At 41.4% G+C, this 24,904-nt stretch overlaps 1 protein-coding gene across 2 annotated transcripts in view; it reads right to left on the bottom strand.

Moving 5' to 3' along the window:
- Window positions 1-11,774, bottom strand: part of PHGDH (phosphoglycerate dehydrogenase) — a 35,729-nt gene extending 23,955 nt beyond the window's left edge. Inside the window, exons 1-5 of one of the 2 annotated variants that reach the window (XM_072644525.1) lie at window positions 11,502-11,774; window positions 3,681-3,832; window positions 1,253-1,318; window positions 332-386; window positions 121-219 (exon numbers count right to left, since the gene is read on the bottom strand). In XM_072644525.1, coding sequence (XP_072500626.1) covers window positions 121-219; window positions 332-386; window positions 1,253-1,318; window positions 3,681-3,832; window positions 11,502-11,639 — 510 coding nt within the window. In that variant the 5' untranslated portion in view covers window positions 11,640-11,774. The remainder of the gene's footprint in view (window positions 1-120; window positions 220-331; window positions 387-1,252; window positions 1,319-3,680; window positions 3,833-11,501) is intronic. The other variant, XM_072644526.1, reaches the window with a different exon arrangement.
- Window positions 11,775-24,904: the final 13,130 nt, after the last annotated feature.

The raw sequence follows: 24,904 nt of genomic DNA, 5'->3' as shown, positions 1-24,904 counted from the left end.
ATAGCACATGGCCCTCTGGGAAAAAAGAACACATTCAGGAATAAGTCCTTAATAGATGCTTTGAGGTGACCACTTTTTCTGTAGGAAAAGACTCATGAAAATGGGCTCCTTGCTCCTTACCTTCATCCCAAAGGCCTGCATCCTGCTGGCCACCTCTCTCCCGATTCTCCCCAGACCCAGGATCCCCAGAGTTTTCCCATGCAGCTCAGTCCCCATGAACTACAACAGAATAGATAAAACGAATGGATATCAAGTGTCACCAGCAAAGGAAAACATCTGATGTTCATATAGGAGGCTGGGGGAGAAAGAGTGACCACCTTCTGTTACTCACTTTTTTGCGTTCCCATTTTCCATTCTTCATGGAAGCTGCAGCTTGGGGTATCTGCCTGGAAAAAGTGAATTAAAGGCAGCCAGAAGTTAGGACCCCCACCATCTTAGAAAGGACAGATGTAATCTGGAACTGAACAATCACAGCCTTTCTCACCATCATTTTAACTCACAGAAAGAGGAAAAGTTCAATCCTAGGAGCCTGGAGGGACAGAACTCCTGCTCCGGCAGCCTCTCTGGTGCATGAGGGCATCCTACAGTCAGAAATGCCAAGGGAATTTCTGGGGAACATACTTGAGGAAGAGTCTAAAACTGAAACTTCAATCCCTAGAGGAGAGGCAAGGGGCTTGGCCTACCAGCTAGTTGTAGATCATAGAATCACAAATTTAGAGCTTTACGAAAAGGTTCTCAGAGACCATCCAGCCCAACCTCTTCATTTTTCAGATTAAGAAACTGGGGTAGCAGGTGGTTAAATGACTTATCTAAACTTAAACAGTAAATGAACTAGAGAAGGCAAATTTTGAACCCACACTGAGGTTTTAGCAAAATACTTAAAAAAATCTCATTCTATTCTTGTGAAAAATATGGAGAGATAGGGGCTTGGATGATAGTATAGGTCAGGGGATTTGAAACTAGCTGAATAGATAGATTTATGAAGGAATCACTTAAAGGTTCAACAAAATCTCCAAAGGAGGTCTCTCATGGAGCATCTTAGAGGAGTTTTTCCTTGGCCATGAGCTATTTAACAATTTTTTTCAATTAATTTGGATACAGATATAGACAATATCAAAGTGGCATAATGGCCAGTCCAAGGGTCAATTGCTATAGAACGTCTAAGTTTCTGTAGGTGGATTTGCTCAATGCCACTAAACTATTGGCACTGGGTCAATGGGTAAATGAGATTACAGAGAAACCATAAACTTACCTGGCCAGGCTCATGATCATCCCACAGGTGAGCTCAGCAGCACTGAGGCTGTTCCCATTAGGGGTACTGAAAATCAAAGCAAAGAAAACTCATCAGTGGAACTAGTAGTAGATGTTCCCACTCAAAGCAGAATGTTAATAATTTGAGTCAAATTTCCATCTTATTTTGGGTTCTCTTTCCTTCACTATTTCTCATCAATTCTCTTTGGCATCTTCTTTGGCAGATCATTTAGTCTCAGGACTTTCTTCTTTATGCACAATCCTACCTCAGACAATAATAGTCTCTGTTTTATATAAGGGGAAATGAAGTCCTAGAGGAAAAATTTTATTTCAGAAGTTTTTTTAGGAGGGGATGAGAGTTGTTTTGAGATGGATTGGAGGAAAACTAGGAGAAATTTCTTTTAGGTCTTTCTCATATTTGTAAGTAGAATTTACAAGAAAATTAAAATGTTTCACCCAAGAAAATGGTGGCAGAGCCCTAATCCAAGGGAAACTTGATGCCTTGAGGCCACATGTGGCCCTCTAGGTCCTCAAGTGCAGCCCTTTGAATCCAAACTTCACACAACAAATTCCATTAATAAAATGATTTGTTCTGTAAAACTTGGACTCAATCAAAAGATCACACCCAAGGACCCAAAAGGCCACATGTGATCTTAAGGCTGCAGGTTCCCCATACCTGAACCTTTCTGACTTCCAACTCATTGTTTTACTGACAAGACTGTATTAACTTCCTGACTCAGACAATATGGAGAAATATATACAATTTGTAGAGTTGAGGCATTAATTCCTTCTAGGAACAGGATAGATACTGCATATGCCAGGGTCCTGTTATGTCTAACTGCAAGAGTCCCAGGACAGGTGTGTCTGAAAGCAGAGGGAAGGTCTTAGAAGACACTATCAAGGAGGTAGTCCTTGGATTATTTATGACTCATATTTAACCCTGACAAACCCTTGGAATTCTTGGTGCTCAAGACCTTTGAGAGCTCAACTCATAGTACAGTATATAAGACATCCCCAGGGATAAGGAAACATACAAATACACAAATAAAGACAAACAAGGAAAATGAATAAGGAACACTAAACCCTTTAGAGCACGTTTTCTTCCCTTCTTCAAGGGCAATACACTCTGCAAAAGCAATATAATGAACCAGCCTTTAAACAGCACTCTTCAAATACATTGATTGTAGCTGTCTCTGGTATGGGCAAAGAGTATATTGGCAGGAGTTTACGCCTTCCTAATTGCAGTAATTGGGTAATATTGAGTATTCTTATTCATCTTTATTGACATCTGACACGGAATTGTCCAAGTAAACCTTGCACTGTGAATGAAGGCTTGGAAGGGTCATCTCAAGGCAAATAGCAGCCCAATAAGCACAGACGAAAGAAAGTCTAAGAACATGCTTTGATGGTGAGCAGATGGTGAGCAGAACTGATTCCAAGGACTAACATGAGATTGAGATTCAGGTCTGTCTGTCTGTCCGTCCGTCCGTCTCTCTCTCTCTCTCTCTCTCCCTCCCTCCCTCCTCTCTCTCTCTCTCTCTCTCTCTCTCCCTTCTCTCTCTCTCCAAATAGCAACACTGGATGTCAATCTGTTTCTGGACCATTTCTGAAAAGTACCGATTTCATCTCTATCTTGCAGAGAGAAAAGGCAAAAAGAAGAACTCCTGCTTCATTTACAGCCTTTCTGGGTGAGCATAAATGGATAGCAGTGGATAGAGTATTGGATTTGGAGTGAGGGAGAGCTGAGTTCAAATCCTGTCCCAGACACTTAACTACCTAGTGTGTCCCTTGACAACTCATTTAACCATCTTTGGCCTTCTCATCTTAAAAGGTGGATAATGATAGTACTTATGACTTATATGGTGATTGTGAAGATCAGATGAGATCATTTAGGTGAAGCGAATTGCAAACTTTAAAGTCCTACATAAACTCCAATTATTACTGCATCTTTCTTCTTGGTCTAAACATTAACCCATCTGGAAACAGAAAACTAGAGTAGATGATTCTCTGACATTTGCTCTAACTCTACGATTCAGCAGGACCAGCAGAAATAGCCATCCTGGAACCAATTATAACAATTAGTATTTTCCATTGTTTGCTGGTCCACATCTTCTCACCATCAAATCCTTTCATTACTATCGTTTATTATTGAATAAATAATAATATTTATTAAAATACTTATATAAATATTTATTTATTGTTTATTCAAATTTATACAGTGTTTGGAGGGTTACAAAATTATTTTCTTATAATGGTCCTGTGAAGGAGGTGATAGAACTATTACTGCTCCCATTTAACAAATGAGAAAACTGAGGCAAGAGTCCTAATTGGCCCCTCTGAAGTCTCACAGTTAATCTGTGAATCGAGGTCTCCTGACTCTGAGTCCAACAATCTGCCCAGCCCTGTACTGCCTCCTGACCCATACTCACTTCATAACGAGTACACCTTTTCTTGTTGCTGCTTCCAAGTCCACATTGTCCACACCAGTGCCGGCCCTGCCCACCACCTGAAGCTTCTCAGCAGCATTGATGATGTCTGCAGTCACTTTGGTCCCTGAGCGGACGATCAGCCCTTCACAGTCCTAAAGCACAGCGAAGAAATATCTGAAACCCAAACTCTGATTTTCTAAAGTCCCAGACACATACCATTTTTTGTATAAGAAAATAGCACATGGTGTCTTAGCCTAGGGAATTTAATTCAAATTATATCAATTAATACATATAATGAATTTCCTACTCTGTGGACAAGGCACTGATCTAGCCACTGGGGATACAAAAATGAAAGGCATAGTCTTTGTTTTCCAGGGACTTTTAGTTGATGAAGGGAATACAATAGGTCCATGATAGAGAATTTGATTAGTATATAGGAGAGGTCTAAGTGGCAGGAAGTTTGGGGGATGAGAAAAATAAGTAGCCAGCACTAATACAACACATTAAAGTTTACAAAACATTCACACCTAACATTATCTCATTTGATCCTTACCACAACCCTGGGAGGTAGATGCTATTATTATACCCATTTACGTATAAAGAAACATCCTGAGAACAGTAAGTGACTTGCCCAGGGTAACACAGCTAGCAAATTTCTATAGCAGGACTTGAACTCAGGTCTTTCTAACTCAGTCCAACATCCTAGCCACTCCGCTGCCCACAAGAGAGTCATCTCTATGCACTCTTCTTAGCTCTGAGGTATCTTCATAGAGGAAGCATTTGTGGTGAAGTGATACTTGAGTTGAGTCCTGGAAGAAAGTTAGGTTGCTAGGTGGTCAAGTGGACAGAATGCTGGGGCTGGATTCAGGGAGACCTGAGTTGAAATGTGACCTCAGATACTGACTAGCTATGTAACCCTGAACAGGTCACTTGACTGTTGTCTGCCTCAGTTTCCTCATCTGTACAATGGGGATGATAATAGTGCCTACCTTCCAGGGTTGTTGTGAAATTCAAATGAGATCGTATTTGTTAAGTGCTTTGACAACTTTAAAGAGCCACATGAAGGCTATTTTAACTCGCAGAGATAGGAAAACCACTCCAAATTGGGAGAACATTATATTTTTAGACAGAACCAGTCAATCAATCAATCATTTATTAAATTCCTACTATGAACCAGATGGAAGGGGAGGTAGGCAGAAGAGCTACCTCAATTCCCAGGATCACCAACCAGCTTAGCAAGTGGTAGGTTAACCATGTAGCCTGAGGAAAAACTCTGGAGTCCCCATGTTAAGTTTCTGATGCAATCTTGAATTATTTAATGCATATCTTCCCAGAACAAGAATATTCTTGCCTAGGCACATAATGAAAGGTCTCATAACATGCAGGATGGGAAGCAAGTAGGCTTCTGTCTCTTGTTTTACCGAGTGTGGAATGGAGTGATGTACCAGTAAATAAAATAGGCTAGAATTCAGGGGATTTGGAGTCCAGTACAAGTCTGCCATTCACTAAGTCATGTAGCCTCCCTGGGTATCAGATTTCTCGTCTGTGAAAGGGGGAAATGGGACAAGGTTCTCCCACTTCATCCCCATCCCCCTCCCCACCTCGATGTCACATTCAATGTTTCTTTCCCTTTTTTTTTTCTTTTTGTTTTTGGTCAAGGATCTACGCCATTAAGGCAGTGAAAACAGGAGGTTTATTTTCAAATGCTGAGTGATTTGATTATGCTTTTGCAACACTGCCTCCTTAAGTCTAACACGCCAGGGCAAGCAGCTTAGGAAGGAGCCAAGGTAGGGTACTAGCTGGACTGAAAAGGTTTATGCAAAAAGAAATAAAATCAAACCCAACTACCAATAACCCCCCAAGTCCCCCAAACTAGAGGAATCCTTCTTTCTACCAACATCTGGGCAGTAAAAATTAGACTTCAGTGGGGCACTTAGGTAAGTCAAAGATTTAATCAGCATTTGCCAGATAAATTTTGACAAAGAAGAAAAAAAGTTTCAGAGAACGGAATATTACTGCTCCATCTAGGAAATACTAAAAGGAAGAGAAAAATAGGATAAAATTTACCTCCATCAAGCTTCTGCCTTGGAAGAACTGGATTGAAAGCAAAATTGGTCAGACGACAATGCAAGGGCTTAGCTAAGAATAGTACTTTTTTTTCCCTCTCTCACATTTTTAAATACAATTATCTGCTGGGTTAGACCCTGTGGGCTGTGGGTTCCTGACCTTTCATCTAAAGAATCAGAAACCTTAGAGAATTTCCAGCCCTTCGTCTTATTCCAAGTCCCATTTTCTTTCATAGGTCTCCTCCTCCCTCTAAGATGGTCCGGCAGCCACCAGCATCTAAGAGGGTGAGATTCCCAGTCATCACTGATGTGTTGGGGGGTTTTTGGGTCCGTGGGCCATTTCAGCAATAGGTAAACACATCTCCTGTAGCAGGAGATACATATAAGAAAGTCAGAACTGAGGATCTCACTCCCAGGAAGAGGGAGAGCCAGGGGAATTGTTAAATAAGCCCATGATGCTTGTATTTCTGCATGGCTAAGTGACTTCTCTTATACTCAAAGTGCAGACACCACTCACTCCTAGAAGAAAATAGATCATGAGCATGGAGCAGAGGCTTGGTGTAGTAATTCTGGGAAAATTTAGTTATCCAGACCTCAACTGGACCTATTTTTGTGCCACAATTAGAGCAACTAATGCTCTCATGACTTGTCCTAATGATCATTTCATCCTCCAAAAAGTAGAGGAAACGACGAAGGGGAAATTCTAGATGCAATTCCTGCCAATGAGAAGAAACTGCATGATGGGGAAGAAATGATGGGAACATTGGAGGGAAGTGAGGAATCCCTATTAAGGCTTGTGATGGAGGAAGAGAGAGATGGGGGGTAGCACGGGGGAAAGAGAGGGAGGAGAGAGAGGAGGAAAAGAAGAGAGAAGGACAGAGTAGGGGAGAAAGAGAGGAGAGTGAAAGTGGGGGGAAGAAAGGGAGGAAGAGAGTAGGGGGAGAGGGAGAGAAAGGAGGGCAGAGAGACAAGGAGAAATAGAGAGACACAGGGAGAAAGGGAGAAAGAGAGAGACAGAGAGAGAGAGATTAGGGGAGAGGAAGAGAGGACAAAGATTCAAAGAAAAAGAGAGAGACAGAGAGAAAGGGATGAAAAGAGACAGAGAGAGAAAGAGATGAAGGGAGAGGGAGAGGGAGAGAGGGAGAGAGGGAGAGAGGGAGAGAGGGAGAGAGAGAGAGAGAGAGAGAGAGAGAGAGAGAGAGAGAGAGAGAGAGAGAGAGAGAGAGAGAGAGCAGACTTTCAGAGTCTGAAGTATGCCCTAGATTTGGAGAGAGAGGTTTCAAAGGCTTCAAAAGATAAATAGAATCTCACAGACTAAAATTCTACAGGTAAAGAAAAACTGAAAGGGATGGGAAGTTCTCAAAAACAACACTATAAGAACTGAGTAGAATAATTTTCATGATAAGGAAGAAGGTCATTTCTCTAAAAAGATCAATTTGGATGTATAGGGAGCTCACCAGTCACCTTAGATTTTAAGAAGTCACATCCAGAGGTTAGGATTCAGAACAAGGCACAAAAACACGGCATGGAAAGAGCGCTGAATGTTCACTCAGGGTTAGTTAGGTTTAAACCTTGAGTAGGCTACTTATTTGCAATTTAGACAAATTGCTTCATTTCTGTATCTCTTAAGTGAGGAGGGGGAATTTCAAGGTCCCTCTTGACCTACATCTATAATCCCTTGATTGTCAAGGCAGTGATGTGACTTGGTGGTCACATTTTCTACAATGGAAGGCTACCTTGTGATAATGTTTAATATAAAATTTTGGAATAATCTCTTTGTTCTCTCTGAAGTAAACTCAGAGAGTGCCTCTTCCTATGTCAGCAAAAGCCAGCCAAGGCCGACTCTATACTCCTTAAGGAGACCTTTAACCTAAGACACTATATCTTGAATAACGGGACTTTCCTTTGATCTATAGACATATACTATGTTATGGCGTATTAATGATAAAGAAAATACAGACATCTTAGATCATAATTTCTATTGAACATTGTTTACCCTTTCCTATGTCAATTATCTGTTTAAGGGAGGAAGCCTGCCACTTACTAGTGGTGGGGTTTCTTTCCTTATCACTGAGACATATGCTTACCCAGCCTGAAATCCCAAGGCCTGACTAACATTGCTTTGTTAATTGTCCTGTCTTACTGAATTTATGATTTGCTTAATTAGGAGAGTTTCTTTCTCATGGCAAAATGTACTTAAGACAGATGATTTCTGTACTAGATAGTCAGAGTCAGCTCTGACTCCATAGCGCTATGTAACTGTTTTCTTTATGGGGAATTGATCAATTAATTAATTAAATCATAAAATGTATGCATTTAGCCATGTTGCCTTTTCTCTAACCAAGTTTTCAGGTCAACACTTGAGATAAGCATAGGGTCGAGATTAAGTAGACATCTGATAAGCACTAGTGTACTCTGCCCTCACCAGCCCACATTGGGAGTACAGTGTTCAGTTCTAGGCCATGCATTTCAGAAAGGACACTGATAAAGTTAGACAACAGCTGGAGGAGGGTGGGTAACTGGGATGGTGAAAGGACTTCAATTTCATGCTATATGAGAAATATATAAGAAATGGAGTTGTTTAGCCAGGAGGGGTAAAGAAGACTGTGCAGGGGGCCATGGGAGAAATCTTCAAGCATCTGAAAGGCTATCATATGTAAATATTATAGATTTAATATTTCTGGTTCCAGAGGGGCAAGAGGTGGAATTTACAGGGAAGCAAATTTAAGACTGATGTTGGGGAAAAAGTTGCTAAAGCTATTCAAAAACAGAATGGACTAGGTCAGTCAGGAGCTATTCACTCAGCGACCACCTGTCAGAGATGTAGAGGGAATTTGTTTTCAGAAGTGGGTTGGTCGTGGAGGACCCTGCCAACTCTGAACTTATGGGATAATCAGGAGGAAAGTGGCCATTAGTCCTAGGAGAGAAGGGTGGTATTGCAAAGGTTAATAAGTTAATGGCTGCTAAATATTCAGTGGTGCTCCAGGAAGCCAAGCCTCTTCTGAAGTGGTCTGAATAGGGCTGGGAGCAAAGTTTGCTCCTTACAAGATCTTAAGAGGCCCCACAAGCCCAGGGGGTCTCTATACTGGGGGTAGTGACAGAATCTTTTAATCTACTCACATTTGAATGTAACGGAGAGATTGGATATTTAACAGAAACAATGAAACTCTACTGAGACCCAGGCTTTCTCAATGCTGTCTGACCCAGTCCTCTTGGTCCAATCTTATCTTCCCTTACTCCTCCAGTGCACTTCTTCCACACTCCAGGTGAACTGACCTCAGTGTTCCCCAGAACTTACTGTCCTGTAACTAATGTGATCAGCATGATTCTTGCCTCCTATGTCTTTTTCTCATGCTAATAATAGCTTGAACTTATCTAGCCCTTTACAAAGCATTTGTAAGCCCTTTACATACATTACCTCATTTAAGGTGCTATTATCCTAATTTTACTGATGAGGAAACTGAGGCTGACCAGAGGTTAAGTGACTTGCCCAGGGTCACAGGGCTAGGAAATGTCTGAGGCTGGGTTTGAACTCAGGACTTGCTGTTTCCCTAAGGAGACTCTCCCTACTTTTCTCTGCTGGTTCAGATTTGAGTCAATTGACATACATGGGCTCATGGCTTCCAGGACTAGAGGAAACTTCAATCTTATTCAGACTCCTCATTTTACCTTGACAAAACCTTCTCTAACTTACACTCCATAAGGATCTCTCTTATCCTATGTCCATTTAAGGACTGCACTTATTATATAATTTGGCATTTAAGTAAATGACGTCTTGTGCAGAGATCAAGAACCAGGTCTCATACTTCTAATCCTACAGTTCCAACACAGTGCTGGGGACACTCTAGAATGAACTTTATATAGACCTACGCATGGCCCATGTTTAGGTATCCCAAAGTAGTATTCAGGAGGCACAGGTATAGTTTCACCTGAGCTGTAATCCTGGCGAATAGTTTAAGTAACTACGTGGTGTGATATCCGGACCTGGAGACTTGAGAAACCTGGAGATTTTGAGAAAAGTCTTGAAGAGGGTGAGAGAGAAGGTCCAAGGCTTGTCAAGCTGGCTGGATGGCAGGGGGGAGGGAAACCAGGGACTGGAAAAAGCTGATGTTCCTGAGACTGGGGACTGGCAAAAAATGGTGGAGGAGGTAACACAGGCTGTTTAGATCCAAGTCACCAAAAACAAATCAAGTCATTTTCTCATTTCTTTCCAGGGAGAAAGTGGCCAGCAATTAGACTTTCAAGAAAGCCAAGAATGGCATTATTTATTTACGTTCGGAAGTTATGCCTGTCAGAGGTTGTTGCTTGCCCTTCCTTCTGGAAGAGGACCATGTCTTCTGGGAGATACCATGACCTGCAAGTGAATTGGAGGGCTGTGCAAAGTCACCAGCCACACTCTCTTCTCCTCCATCCCCACAAAACTTCCTGGGGCAGTTAGATTTAGGGTAAGGGGTGATAATTACGGCTAGCAAGACTTGACACAGTCAATTTCATTCTGCCATCCAGAGGTACCTGGCCTACGGGATAGAACGCAGGACCTGGAGGAAGGAAATCCTGGATTCAAGTCCTCCAAGGCTCACTCTTGCTAACCTCGTGTCTCCGGGCAATCACTTTAACCTATGTGTACCTCAGTTTCTTCATCTGTAAAATGAGGGGAGTGAACTCAAAGATGGCTTCCAGTTCTAAATCTATGATCGCAGACCGCAGGACCCTAAGCTAATTGATGACGTGTGCTCAGGACTCCAATGCGGGAGCAGAGGAAGTACCAGACCCCATCCCCCCTGCCCAGCCCAGGGCGCGGGCCAGTGAAAGTGCCTCTCCTTCTTGCATCAGACGGAGGCAGCCCCGGGCTGTCCTGGCTCGGAAGAGCCGCCCTCCCTGCAGCAGCCCCAGCCCGGGCTGGGCCAGCACCCCCCAGGGAGCTGAGTGCACTGGCTCAAAGTAGGGCCAGGGGGAATCGCTGGCCCCCGAGACCCCCGAGGCCGAGGAGGTGCCCAACTGGCCAGTGAAAAAGCTAACACACCCTGCTCCCTGGCTTGAGCCACGCACCCTCTCCCGCCAAAGAAATTCACTGTCTGGTGCCAAGCACCGCCCCGCCCCCTTTTGCCCCCGGCCTATTCACGCACCCCCAGACCTATGCTATGCATCCCCCTCCAGTCAATGAAAAGCATTTTGGCCCATGCCAAGTACCACCTCCCTAAACACCATGTAATGCAACCCCCGGTCCCATGCAATGTCCCCCGCCCCAGTTCCACGCGATGCACCCGCAGTCTTACATGATGCACCCCCCTAGTCCAACGTGATGCACTCCTAGGCCCACACGATGCACTCACCTCCCCCGGCGTCCAGTGAAATGTACCCCCTCACTCCCACATGCTTCACCCCCTGGCCTACGCCATGCACTTCACCCCAGTCTCTAGCAACGTCCAAAGACCCCTCCCACTGCCATTCTTCCCCCGACCCCAGCGGGGTCTTTGGTGATCTGAGTAAGAGCAAGGAGAGCTGGCACCCGGGCTCCAGATAGGAGCAGGGCTAAAAACCCGCCCAAACAACAATGCCTGGGGTTAAAGACTAGCGCAGCAGAAAATCCGCACCTCCGGCCCCCCGCGGCTACAAAGCCCTCAGGGTTCAGACACACAGAGCCGCTCGCAGTCTCAGCCAGGGCCCTGGCAGTCCCTAGCCCCGGAGCCCTGCAGCCCGAGCTAGCCCGGGCTGCCAGGATGCAGCCGGGCCCCTTCCCGCGCTGCCACGTTACCTGCAGCTCGGCTACGAGCTCGTCTTTGCTGAGGTTCTGCTTCTCCACCACCTGCAGCCCTCCGTCCTCCAGGATCTGGCGGCAGCAAGGGTCCAGGCTGTCACTGATTAGGACCTTGCGGAGATTAGCAAAGGCCATGGTCACAGTCCACCTCCAGACTCGCAGACCAGCGCTCAGGCTCCGAGGCAATCGCAGGGCGACAAACTCTGTGCTCCCCTTACTGGGGCCGACTCTCTTTGGGTTTGTTTTTCTCTTTGCATTGATTGGGCAAGGACGTTCAAAATCTCCATAATCCCTCCTTCTTCCCCCCCACCCCGGGGAACCCACCCTCTTTCACCGCCTCCCCGCCCATTTTGCTCTTCCTGAGATGAATTAATTTCTTAGAAGCACTTTCCCACACTTGATGCCTCCATAAAAAGACAATTTATGTTCATTCGACTGACGTCTTAAATGAAATGAGAAAAGCCTAATTCATAATGGAAGAAAAATGGGTCTTATTTCCATTTCTTCAGCCTTCATTCATTTATTAAGTCGTTCATTCAGTATCTGTGCGCCTCTCACATTGTGCCCAGCACGGTGTAAGGCACAGGAGTCAGAGAAGCGTAAGACTAGATTGCTGCACTAAACGAGCTCAGGATCTAAAAGGAGACTGAGTATCAAACATGTGAGCAATACAGGAGGCAGAGGGTCACAAGGACGGGCCATAGGACTTGGAGGCTGGAGGCCACCTTGGGGGGGGGGGCAGCTTCCTCATTTTCCACCAGGAAATGCAACCAAGTTCAAGATAGGAACCCCGATCTTCGCAGCTTCCTGCTTAAGGGCTAAATGATTGATACAGACAACAGTTTCCCAGATTTAGAGCAGAAGAATGGATGCTGCCTCCTGGGAGCCCATCGTTAAATTGTTAGAGTGAGCATTTACGTCTTGCAAATAAGCAAAGAGTGCAAAACAGGGCTTGTTTTAGTGTTTTGTTGGTTCTGGAGATTTAAGAAAGTGATGGAGAAAATGCTAACAGTTCAGATTAAACTTAAGTGTTCCATGCATATATTTTCAAAAAAGTCAGCTGTTAAATGTTATCACACACCTCTACCTTCACCTAACTTCACTGCCCCCACCTCACAAAAATCCCATTACTTTAAGGACATTTCACTTTTAAGAAGTCTATTTAAACTCTTGTGAAGTGAATGAAAAACAAAGGTATTTTGAACAAATATCCAGAGGCTTGGAAAAGCTTGCTGGTGGGGGTAGGATGTGCACAATTCTTCCAATTCTCAGTTACTGGTTTAGGACCAACGAACCGAGCACTTATGTTAAGTTAGACAGTCAGTCAGTAAACATTCATTAATCATCTACTTTGTGCCAGGCATTGTGCTGAGAACTGAAGATACAAAGGCAGAAGTGAAAACATTTCCACTCTCAAGGAATTTATGTTCTATAGGAGAGATAATAGTACTCATTTGCTGCTCTTTTGTCAGTTAGTTGTGTCTGACTCTTTATGACCCCATTTGGGATTTTCTTGGCAGAAGTACTGGAGGGGTTTGCCATTTCCTTCTCCAGTTCATTTGACAAATGAGGAAACTGAGGCAAACTGGGTGAAGTGACTTGCCCAGGGATACCTAGCTAGTAAATGTTTGAAGTTGCATTTGAATTCAGGTCGTGCTGACTCCAGGGTCAGCACTTTATCCACGGTGCTGCCAGGCTGCCAAGTACACATTCGAGTATGTATAAAACCAATATGCCCAAACTTGCGAAATAAATAGAAAGGGGGGGAAGATAATGAGAGAAGGAATGAGGAGAGGGAGAGAGAAAGAGAGAGAGAGAGAGAAAGAATAGTATGGAGAATGGATTAAAGAGAGAAGAGTCTTGAGGCAGGAAGAATTAGCAGGTATTGAAACAGTTCAGGTGAGAGGTAGTGAGGGTGGTGTCCATGTGAGGCGATAGATAGGAGAGATTCTGGATGTAGAACTGATTGGTTTAGCAACTGATAGGATACGTGAGCTAAGTGTGAATGAGGTGATGATTCCAAGGTTGCCAGCTTAGCTTGGAAGAATGGTGCTGCCCTCAGGAGAAATAGGGAAGTTTGAGAAAGGGATGGGTTGTGTGTACACATGCATACACACACACACACATGCAAGTATGTATATATACGTATATACACATAGGTAAATATATACACACATACATATATACATACGTATATACACACATATCGTATGTGTGTGTGTATATATATACTTACATATATATATACGTATATGTATATATATATATTTTAGCCAAATATGGGAGAGAACACAGCTTGGTAGTGTTGACCTGAAAACTTGGTTAGAGAAAAGGCAACATGGCTAAATGCATACATTTTATGATTTAATTAATTAATCAATTCCCTATAAAGAAAACAGTTACATAGCGCTATGGAGTCAGAGCTGACTCTGACTATCTAGTACAGAAATCATCTGTCTTAAGTACATTTTGCCATGAGAAAGAAACTCTCCTAATTAAGCAAATCATAAATTCAGTAAGACAGGACAATTAACAAAGCAATGTTAGTCAGGCCTTGGGATTTCAGGCTGGGTAAGCATATGTCTCAGTGATAAGGAAAGAAACCCCACCACTAGTAAGTGGCAGGCTTCCTCCCTTAAACAGATAATTGACATAGGAAAGGGTAAACAATGTTCAATAGAAATTATGATCTAAGATGTCTATATTTTCTTTATCATTAATACGCCATAACATAGTATATGTCTATAGATCAAAAGAAAGTCCCATTATTCATAACATAATATGTGTCTATAGATAATAAGATGCATCAAAGGAAAGTCTCATTATTCATCAAAGGAAAGTCTTATTATTCAAGATATAGTGTCTTAGGTTAAAGGTCTCCTTAAGGAGTGTAGAGTCGGCCTTGGCTGGCTTTTGTTGACATAGGAAGAGGCACTCTCTGGGTTTACTTCAGAGAGAACAAAGAGATTATTCCAAAATTTTATATTAAACATTATCAGTAGCTAGGGAAAATTCTGCTGTTTGCATCTGAGGTACTATCTACACTGCAACCTCACTCTGTAACTTGCTCAGTATTTCCATTGTTTGTTTTATTTCTACCCTGACCTTTGTTTAATAAAAAGGTCATTTTTTTAACCGTAGCTTGTTTCCAGTGATTCTGAGAAGAGTCCAGAAGGCGGTGTATCTACTCTTCATCAGAGAGGCCAGGTTAGAGCCAGTAGCAATATCTGGGAATCTCTAATCCCTGGAGAATTTGTCAAATAGATAATACCACAGAAAGAGTAGTTTGAAGGATTTTTCCCCGTTGTTTTGAACTTAATCCATTGTAGTCTCCCTCTTATATTCACTTCCAGATGCTTGGTGGTGCAGTGGGTAGAGCACTAGACTTGGAGTCAAGGAAACTCATTTCCCTGAGTTCAAATCTGGCCTTGGAAGACACTTAGTAGATGTGTGACCCTGGAAAAGTCACTTAACACTATTTGCCTTAGTTTCCTCATCTGTCAAATGAGCTGGAGAAGGAAATGGCAAACTCCTCTAGTACGTCTACCAAGAAAACCCTAAATGGAGTCATGGAGAGTTGGATACAACTGAACAACAGTTTACAGGTGAGGAATCTGAAGCAAACAGAGGTCAAGTGACATGCCCAGGGTCACACAGCTAGGAAATGCCTGAGGTGGAATTTGAACTGGAAACTTCCCAGTTCTAGCTCCAATACACTATCCTCAGCACCATATAGTTGCCTTTAAACATTTTAAATATCACTGACCATTTCTACTTGGAGTAAGGGGAAGTACTCTCCTGAGTCACATCATGCCCCTTCTGGTCGACCATAACTGTTAGGAAGTTTTTCCTTACATTTAGCTAAAGGCTTTCTCTCTGCCCCTTCCACAATGTGCAACTAGTCCTGCTTTTGGGAACAAGGACAAGAGTAATTTACAGTCTTTCGTTACTTCTAGACTGCTTTCGCCTGCTACCCGCCCCTCCCCCCACAATGCAACCTCATTTTCTTTTCTACAGGCTAAGCACCAGCACGTCTTACAAGCAGTGCTCCCACCATCCTGGTCGCTCCTTTCTTCTGATTGTATTCCAATGCCAAGGTCTATTCACTTAGGGTGAGGTAACCCCATTCAGCCATCTCCATTCATCTTGATGAATATCAGGTCACTGGATTCAGATGGCTCTGGAGAAGTGAGGCTGGTGACCTTGCACAGCCCTCCCTCACTCAAAACAAAGTCAAATGCAAGTCATGTCATCACTTCTCTGATGGCATGGTCTTCTTTGTCAACGAAGGATGAACACAACAACAACAACAGCAACTTGTCTGTGTCTTCCTTCAGACATGGATGAACTAAACATAGTACTCTAAATGTGGACTGAAATTTGACAGGATTATTACCTCCTCATTCTGGGCTTTTTTAATGAGCAGCTTTCGAGGATGCTACTTGGAGCAGTGCATGGAGTATCTGGCCTGGAGTCAGGAAGATTTGAGCTCAAATCCAACCTCAGATGCTTACTAGCTCTGTGACCTTGGACAAGTCTGTTTGCTTCCATTTCTTTAACTGTAAAATGGGGGTAATAATGCCATTTGCCTCCCAAGATTGTTGTGAAGATAAATGAGATTATATTTGTGAAGTACTTAGAACAGTGCCTGGCACTATAGAAATGCTAGCTATCATTGTTATTATAATAATATATCAATGTATGATATCATTATAATAACAATAGCTAGCATTTATATAGTATATATATATATACAGGGTCACTTTTATGATAACAAAAAACTGGAAATAAAGTAGCTAACCATTGGAGAACGGTTGACCTTCTTGCCATTCCTCACACATGGCATTCAGGGAGGGTGCTACAAAGCATTCACCCCACCAAGTTCACTACCCAGTGTAGCATATCTGGCAGACAAGGTACTTCCCTGTTTGTAGGACATAGAGTCTTGGCTGCCTGTAGTTAACTCCTTAGGAATGAATTCATGAACGGAGTGAGCGCTGCTGTTGGAAACTCTGCCATAGACTATACTTCCTGTGTATTTATTTGGTGACTCCTCTGACCTTTCAAAGTTCACATAATCATGATCTAGTCTGCTCTACCTAAGAGCAGCAAATAATAAAACACAAAAGAGATTTTAAAATGGCCCCATATTATTTCACAGCCCCCAGAGAGGAGGTCATTGGTGCATTCTCTTTCTAGATGGAGACTTGCTGCATTCTTTGACTCGGTCACCAAAAGGCAAAAGAAGACTAAGTTAATAACTTTTGTATGTACACTAAGTTCTGATTCATCAGCTTACTAAAAGGGTTTTTCCTCTGTCATGAACAAAGCAGATAGGATATAGTCACAGAATATTTGTTCATGCTCTGAACATTCTTTATGTATCTGTATGTGTACACATATGTGTTTATATTTGCATATACAATAGCTAGTATTTGGGCAGTGCTTAAAGGTTTGTAAAATGCACTTGTTATCTCTTTTTAATCTTTATTTATTTATTATTTTAGTCTTTTTTATATTATTATAATAGAATATTATTTATATATATTACATAATAATATACAATATTATATACTATTTTTATTTAATTATTAATTAATGGATTTATTATATAATCCCACAAGGTAAACGTTATTATCATCACCATTTTATGAATGTGGAAACTGAGGTGTACAACAGTTAAATGACTTACACTTGATCACACAGCTCTTAAGCATCTGAAGCAGAATTTGAATTTAGGTTGCCCTGACTCCAAGTTTAATGCTCTAATGGTTACAGTAAGTTAACCATAATTAGTTAACCATTTTGCCTCCCAGTGCTGTATGTACATTTGTTGCCATCCAGATCAATGAATTTTTTGAGGTTATGGCCTATCTTATTTTGGCCTTTATATTCCTAGCACCTTGTACAGTCCCTGGTTCACAGTAGGTCTTGATACTTGGTAACTGATTAAATGCTTTAATGAAATATTATTGTCATAAAAAATGAAAATGAGGAATTCCAAATAGTATAGAGAGGCATTAATGAATTGATGCCAGATAAGGTAAATAGAACCAGAAAAACAGTGGACAGAATAACTACAATTATGTCAATGGAAAGGATATATATATATACATATATACACACACACACACGTATGTATATAAGCATGTATATATGTCTGTACACACATATTTATAAAAGAAACCAAATGTTAAATAATTTAAATGAGCCAGCTTGGTTCTGAGAGGAAATGAAAAATTTACCTCTCTCTGATTGAAAGGGTTAAAGTCTCTGTGAGTATGGTATATTGAATATGCTTTCAGACACAGTTGATGTCAAAGGAAAAAATATAAACGCTTATACTGTACTCTGTATTTTTTTTCAGGCCAAGTTTGCCAGAAACAATTTTATTTGATTTATTATCATTCTACATCTAAACCATTTCTGTTTGGCCTAGAGGCCGATGGGCTACCTGAGTCTTACCTTTTCACTGGTCTTCGGTAGCCAACTGAATAAACGTATTGAGAGAAGAGACTTTCCAGAGTTGAACAAGGGTTAGGCTTTATTCAGGGTCTTGGTTACATGTGCAGGGTGAATTCTTCCTCAGGAGAGAGGAATCTTCCTCCTCCCAAGGGGCAAGGATCATACAGCAAGAGGATGGGAGTGGAAGGGGGGGGGCCCTCTTCCCTCCAAGGGCCCCTCAGCGCGAAGAGCCCCCGGAGGGAACTCTGCATCCAGAAGAGGGCCTTTAGGCTTTCCTGTCCTTACTTAAGCTCTCCCGCCGCATAGTTTGCACGGGAATACCGTGCCTGCTCTCAGCTCCTAGCTAATTAACAACAGGTTTGCTCAGACCACGGACCAATCTCAAAGGTGGGATGCTCTCCCCAACAAGTTTCCCACTGAGAAGAGGTGGAAATGCACGAGATAGCCCATGTTTCACGCCCCAATCCCCAGCTGTTCCCTGGGGGGCCTCGTGAGAACTCTGAGGTTTAGAAGTCCTCACTTTTACCTGCCCGAGACTGTTCACGTGAAAACTGAGCTTACACCCCTAACACATTTCTAGCTTGGAGACAGAAGCATGTCTAAACTGGCGTATCCTTTTGAGTCTTCCAACATGACTCTTTGTCCCAAGAAAATTTCAGGTAATAGTTATAGGAATCTAGAACGAGAAAAAGATATGTTAAAATTCACTCTGGGTTAATACTCAAGAATAATTGAGTAATTTGCCAAGACCACTCCCTGCACTACTGGAAAAATGTCTCATCATGTACTTTGAGGCCCTCGCTTTATATCTGGAGATGTTTCATCTTTAGTCTTTCAGTCAGTGACTGGTCATTACACTGGTAAGAGTTCTTCACTTTTGCATAGTTGTTTTACTTTACCATATCATTGTCATTGTATAAATCATTCTCTTGGTTCTGTCTACTTATTCTACATCAGTTCATATATGTCTTTCCAGGTTTCTCTGAAACCATTCCCTTGATCATTTCTTATAGCACGACAGTATTTCATTACAATTGTGTACCAAAACTTGTTCAGCCATTCTCCAAGTTTGTGGGCATCCCCTTAGATTCCCATTCTTTGCTGTGTTGGGCTGTAAGTATTTTCATGCATCCTTTGAGTTTGTTTTGTTTAGGACTAATTTGTTCCATTAATCTACCCTCTCTCTAATTCTCTCTTTCCCCTTTCATTTTACTTACTAGTTAACTGAAATATATTTCTGTACCCAATTCTGTGTATTAATTCTTCCCTTTTTTTGTTCAGATGAGATTAAGTGTTGGCTATTTACCTCCCAATCCCTTTTTCTTGTTTTTATAGATATGTATTTGCACATCCTGATGCGAGAAAATTTTCCATAACTTTCCTCCCTTTCCTTTCCCCCTTTCCCCAGTGCATTCCTCTTCCCCTTCTATTCCATTCTTGTCTTAAGTTCATCAAAGTATAATGGAAGTCCCAGCACTTGTCTAATTAGATTCCTCCTTTGACCCCTGATCATGTTAAGTTCTGGGGAGTCGCATCTGTCATCTCCCCATGTTTGAATATTAAAAGTTCATTCTTGTTAGTCCTTTATTCATGTTTACCAATTTTTGTTTCTCTTAACTTCTGTGTTTGAACTTCAGCATTTCTATATAATTCTGGTCTTTTCATCAGGAATATTTGGTTGTTCTCTATTTCATTAAACATCTACTGTTCCCTCTGTAAGATTATACTCAGTTTTTCTAGGTAATTTACTCAACTATAAACCTATAAGCTTAGCATTCTGGATGATCACTTCCAAGCTCTCTACTTCTTGATAGCAGTGGCTGCTAAATCATGCATGATTCTGACTTCAGGTCCTTGGTTCATGAAATATTTTTTTCTGGCTATTTGTAGTTTTTTTCCTTTGAGCTGGAATCTCTAGATTTTGGCTATGATGTTCCACAGAATTTTGTTTTGGGATTTTCTTTCAGGAAGTTACAAATTATTTCTGTTTCTACTTTGTTCTCTACTTTTAAGAGATTTGGGCAGTTTTCTTTAAATACTTTTTGTAGTATGATATCTAGGTTCTTTTTATTGGTCATGGTCTTCAGGTAGTCCAATGACTCCTAATTTTTTTCTTCAATCTGTTTTCCAGGTAAGTTGCTTTTGCTTTGAGATATCTTACATTTCTTCTATTTTTCCTCACTTTTTTTACTTTGTTTTAATATTTATCATCATCTTGTGGAGGCTTCTATTTATCCCATTCTAATTTTCAGAGAGTTTGTGGCCTGGAAAAAGTGTTCTACCTCTTGTGCTAAACTGTTAATTCCCTTTCTAATTCTTTGTTTCATAGCTCTATTTTTTTCCCCTCTAGCACTCTCATTTCATTTATAAAAATATTTTTAATTCTTAAAAAACCCTCTTGCTTCATTTCTACTAGGAATTCTAGTTGAATTTGTGTACAAACTGTGTTTTTCTTTGAGGCCTTGCTTGTAGATGTTTTGGAGTCCTTCTCTTTTTCTGGGTTTATGTCTTGACTGTCTCACCATAATAGTATTTTATGGTGGAACTCTTTTTTTATTTGCTCATTTTTCCAAACTACTCTCTGATTTCAATCTTGATGATAACAGCTAAACTCTGGGCTGGTCCTGTTTCTGTTTTCTTGGAGTATTGAGTCTTTTGTTTTTCCAGGCTTTCAGGCATAGTTTAGGTTGGGGACTTTTTGGTCAGTCAATAAGCATTTATAAACATCTTCTAAGTACCAGACATTGTATTAAGTGCTGTATATAAAAAGAAAGGCAAAAAGCAGTCCCTGCTCTAGAAGAGCTCACAATCTAATGACAGAGGTAACATGCCAAAAAATATATACAAATAAATATATAAAGGATAAATAGGAAATTATCAACAGAAGGAAGACACTAGAATTAAGAGGGATTGGGAAAGGCTTCCTGGAGAATGTGGAATTTTAGCTGGGACTTGAAGGATAACAGTGCAGCTAGGAGGTAGAGATGGAGAGAGAGAGAGAGAGAGAGAGAGAGAGAGAGAGAGAGAGAGAGAGAGAGAGAGGGCATTCCAGGGATAGGAATCAATCCAAGTAAATGTCCAGAGTGAAGAGATGGGGAATCTAGTCTGGACAGCAGCAAGGAAGTCAATATTGATGGACTGAAGAGAAGAGTATGTAGGGAGAAGGTTGTAAGATGTAAGATTGGATGTGTTGGGGAGTTGTTAGTTAATGAGGGACTCTGAAAGTCAAAGAGAGTATTTTGTATTTGGTCCTGGAGGAGAAAGAGAACAAATGAAGTTACTGGGTAAGGGGTAACAGTCACTTTAAGTGATCTGATCTGATTGTTGTTCTCCTGGTCTGAACTCTGAAAGACCTTCATCTGGGTTTGAGTCTGAGCAACAGCAAATTGTTGCTGGACTTAGCACCTATCAACCATCTGGGAAGTTCCCTTGGTTCAGAGAGACAGAACTGCAGGCTCACCTTTGGGTTTGGGATTCCTGTCTTGGTTATTCCCCTGTAGGCTTCAGACTGATCCAGAGGTTGGAAGGGAGACCTTGCTCTGTTCCTGAAGGTCCAACCTACATGCTGCTGCTTTCCTCTGAACTTCTCCTCAATACACAGCCTAGATTCTGCAGCATTCCTCACCCTCCATTGCTTAGGTCCCCTCCTCTCTCTTCTCTGGATCTGTGATCCAGACCTGGGGAGTAGGTAAAACAAAATTCCTAAGTGGCAGAACCTGTTCCTGTTGACTGTACTAGGTCACAGTGCTCTGGTATGGTTTGGGACTGTGTCTTGACTTTGGGCTGAGCCTTTCCCTGTGTTTGAAGTACTCTGCCCACAAGCACCTGCCCAAACCCTACCCCTTTCTCAGTTTGTACAAGCTGCTTTGTCTCCCTATGGTGACCTGGGCTGGAAAAATGACCCCCTGAATTTTTTCTCTGAATTTTTCTTGTTTCCCTTCAGGATTTGACCTGGCACATTTTCTAGTTCTATTTGGAAGAATATGGGGAGAGGAGCTGTCATCCTTCTCATACTCCAAGCAGTGTTGGAGAGGAGTGGAGGGAGTGTTGGTGCATGACTTTCTGTTTGCAGATGATTGTGCACTCAATGCAGCCTCTGAAGCTAAGATGCAACAAAATATGGATCAATTCCTTGCTGCCTGTGCTAATTTTGGCCTAATAATGAACATAAAAAAAACACAGATGCTCCATCAGCCACCACCACATCATCCATATATGGAACTATCAATTATAACAAAGGGAGAAGTTTTGAATGCTGTGGATAAGTTCACTTACCTTGGTAGTGTACTTTCCAGGGATGTACACAATGACAATGAGGTTGATACACGCATTGCCAGAGATAGCTCAGTGTTTGGGAAGCTCCGAAGAAAGGTTTGGGAGAGAAGAGGTATTAGACTGACTACCAAATTGAAGGTCTATAGAGCCATTGTGCTGACCTCATTGTTATATGCTTGTGAAACATGGACAGAGTACCAGTGCTGTGCCAGGAAACTGAATCGCTTCCATTTGAACTGTCTTAGGAAGATTCTGAGAATCACCTGGCAGGATAAAGTACCAGACATTGAAGTCCTTGCTCAACCTGAACTGCTAAGTATTCAAACTATGCTTTGGAGAGCGTAACTCTGATGGGCTGGCCATGTTGTTCAAATGCAAAATGTATACTTGTCAAAAAGACTATTTTATGGAGAACTTACACGGGGCAGGCGATCATATGGTGGCCAGAAGAAATGATACCAGGACACTCTCAAGGTCTCTCAAGAACTTTGGATTTGACTGTGCAACATGGGAGACACTGACACAGGACTGCTTAGCATGGCATGCCCACATAAGAAAAGGTACTGTGCTCTTTGAGCAAAGCGGAATTAAGACAGCTACAAAGTAAACAAAGGATGTGCAAATTTGATATATCCATCCCAAATACTCATACAGACTATCTGTGCCCAACCTGTGGTGGAACATTCCAAGCTCGTATTGGTCTGATCAGCCAAAGTGGGACACACTGAAATTTCACTTTACAATAATGATGCCATTTTGATCCTCTTTGAAGAGAAAGGACAAAAACCAACCAACCAATCAACTCTATCATCTTGAGTCCCATGAATATTATTTCCCAAGTGTTTTATATTTTATAAATGTTGATGTGATTATTTATATTTTTAGTATGCCTTTTAATTGTGTCAACTATCTGAATAATTTTTTTGCATATACAATGAACTATAAAATCTGAATGGAACTTTTCTTCTTTGACAAGTTTAATAGGGTTTTTACTCATTCCTAAATCACCAAAGATGAGACACCCACCTGGGAAATACCACAGACCTGCTTCTGGGAGAAGATATTATTTGTTCCTATACCACATAGGCTAGTGTAGTCTTTCCCATTGGCCTCACAGCCAAAATAAGATGTTTTAAAAATTATCAGACTGAAATGTGGGTGGAGATCCTTTCTTAGGTGATCTGGACATGTGTAAAAGAGCTAGTGTCAAAGCATATTACATTAAGAAAGCATCTGAACTCTATTTGGATAAATAGGGTAAAACTTAATCTCCTCACTTGCACCGTATGCCTTGAATTAGAATACTGACTAGTTGGATACATGGATCTCATCACATGTTATTTGCATTTCCTGTGATTGGGAGAGAGCAAAAAGATGATTTGACAGATTGCTAATTTTACTTACCAAATCTATCAGGGACTACCTGTGCTGCACAAATACCCAAATCTACCATGGAATTTGAATGAAGATTAACCTAATGATTCAGATCATAGTGTCAAGGCTCAGCATAATCCAATAGAAAACCCCATATTCTTGTTTTTCTTCCTTATGACCTATCCCTCTGATTCTTTTCCTCCCTTCAGTTCTCCTGCCTCCTTTTATTTCATTTTTTCCACTATTGGGAGGGGGGAGTTAGTCTTTCTGTTCTATAAAGGATTTGGGTGGTGGAAAGGGAGAATAAGATGAAAATTATTAAATAGCTTAACAAATCTTAAGATCAGTCTGGGACTCATTTGGTATATGTGAAAGGGAGCTGGATTTATAGTTGGGGTTTTAGTTCTTGCCTCCCAGGTGATTTGCTGTATGTAACCAGGGGCAAGTTGCTTAACCTCTCTGGGCTTCAGTTTGTTTGCGTGTGAAATGAAGGTGTTTGGATTCCTTGGCCTTTAAAGTCCTTTCCAGCTCTGAATCTTAAAGTCTTTAGTACTGTTGAGGGTCAGCATGCAGGTTGCCACACATCAAATCATCTTCTTGTTTTCTTCCATCTTTATTAAGCTCCCTTGTAATATTTTGATTGAATCACAGTATCTTAGGGTGAGAAGAGTTTTTACTATTTACTTCATCAAAACCCATTTCACAGATTAAAAAAATGAACCCCAGGGACATTTAGTAATTTGCCCAAGATTACATAACCAATACTTTTCAGAAAGACAGAAGATATTTTCTAAATATCTTTGCTGAAGGCTAAATCAGATTTTAACCCTGTCTGCTCTATAAGTTCAAGTGTCTAATGGATCATGAAACTTTTTCTTGAAAAAAAATATAAATTCAAGACTGGGAATTTTTTCCAACATTGAAAATTTTGTGGGAACTCAAAGATCAAGCAAATAAGATCTCCCATCTTTAATAGCTGTTAGGGGATGGACAATAATCTGAAAATATAATTTTAAAATCTCATAAAATTAACTTTTATTTTAAAATATACACCAACAACATCTAACTATAAAGTGGATATACATATTTCCCAACAGAATAGACAACCCTCTCCTTCTACCCTAAGACCTTCCAAAGTTTGCAAGCTAGATGTTATGTTTGCCAGTTAGGCAGATTTTCCATCTTTTTTTTTTTTTTTTTGGTGGGGATCGATCCTTTCTTTTTTAAACAAACAATATAGCTATCACTTTAGCCAAGAATGCCAGACCTATTGATATAATTACAAG

This window comes from Notamacropus eugenii, chromosome 2 (assembly GCF_028372415.1).
Source record: "Notamacropus eugenii isolate mMacEug1 chromosome 2, mMacEug1.pri_v2, whole genome shotgun sequence".
Taxonomy (NCBI): Eukaryota; Metazoa; Chordata; class Mammalia; order Diprotodontia; family Macropodidae; genus Notamacropus; species Notamacropus eugenii.
This window is presented reverse-complemented; position numbering and strand designations above follow the sequence as displayed.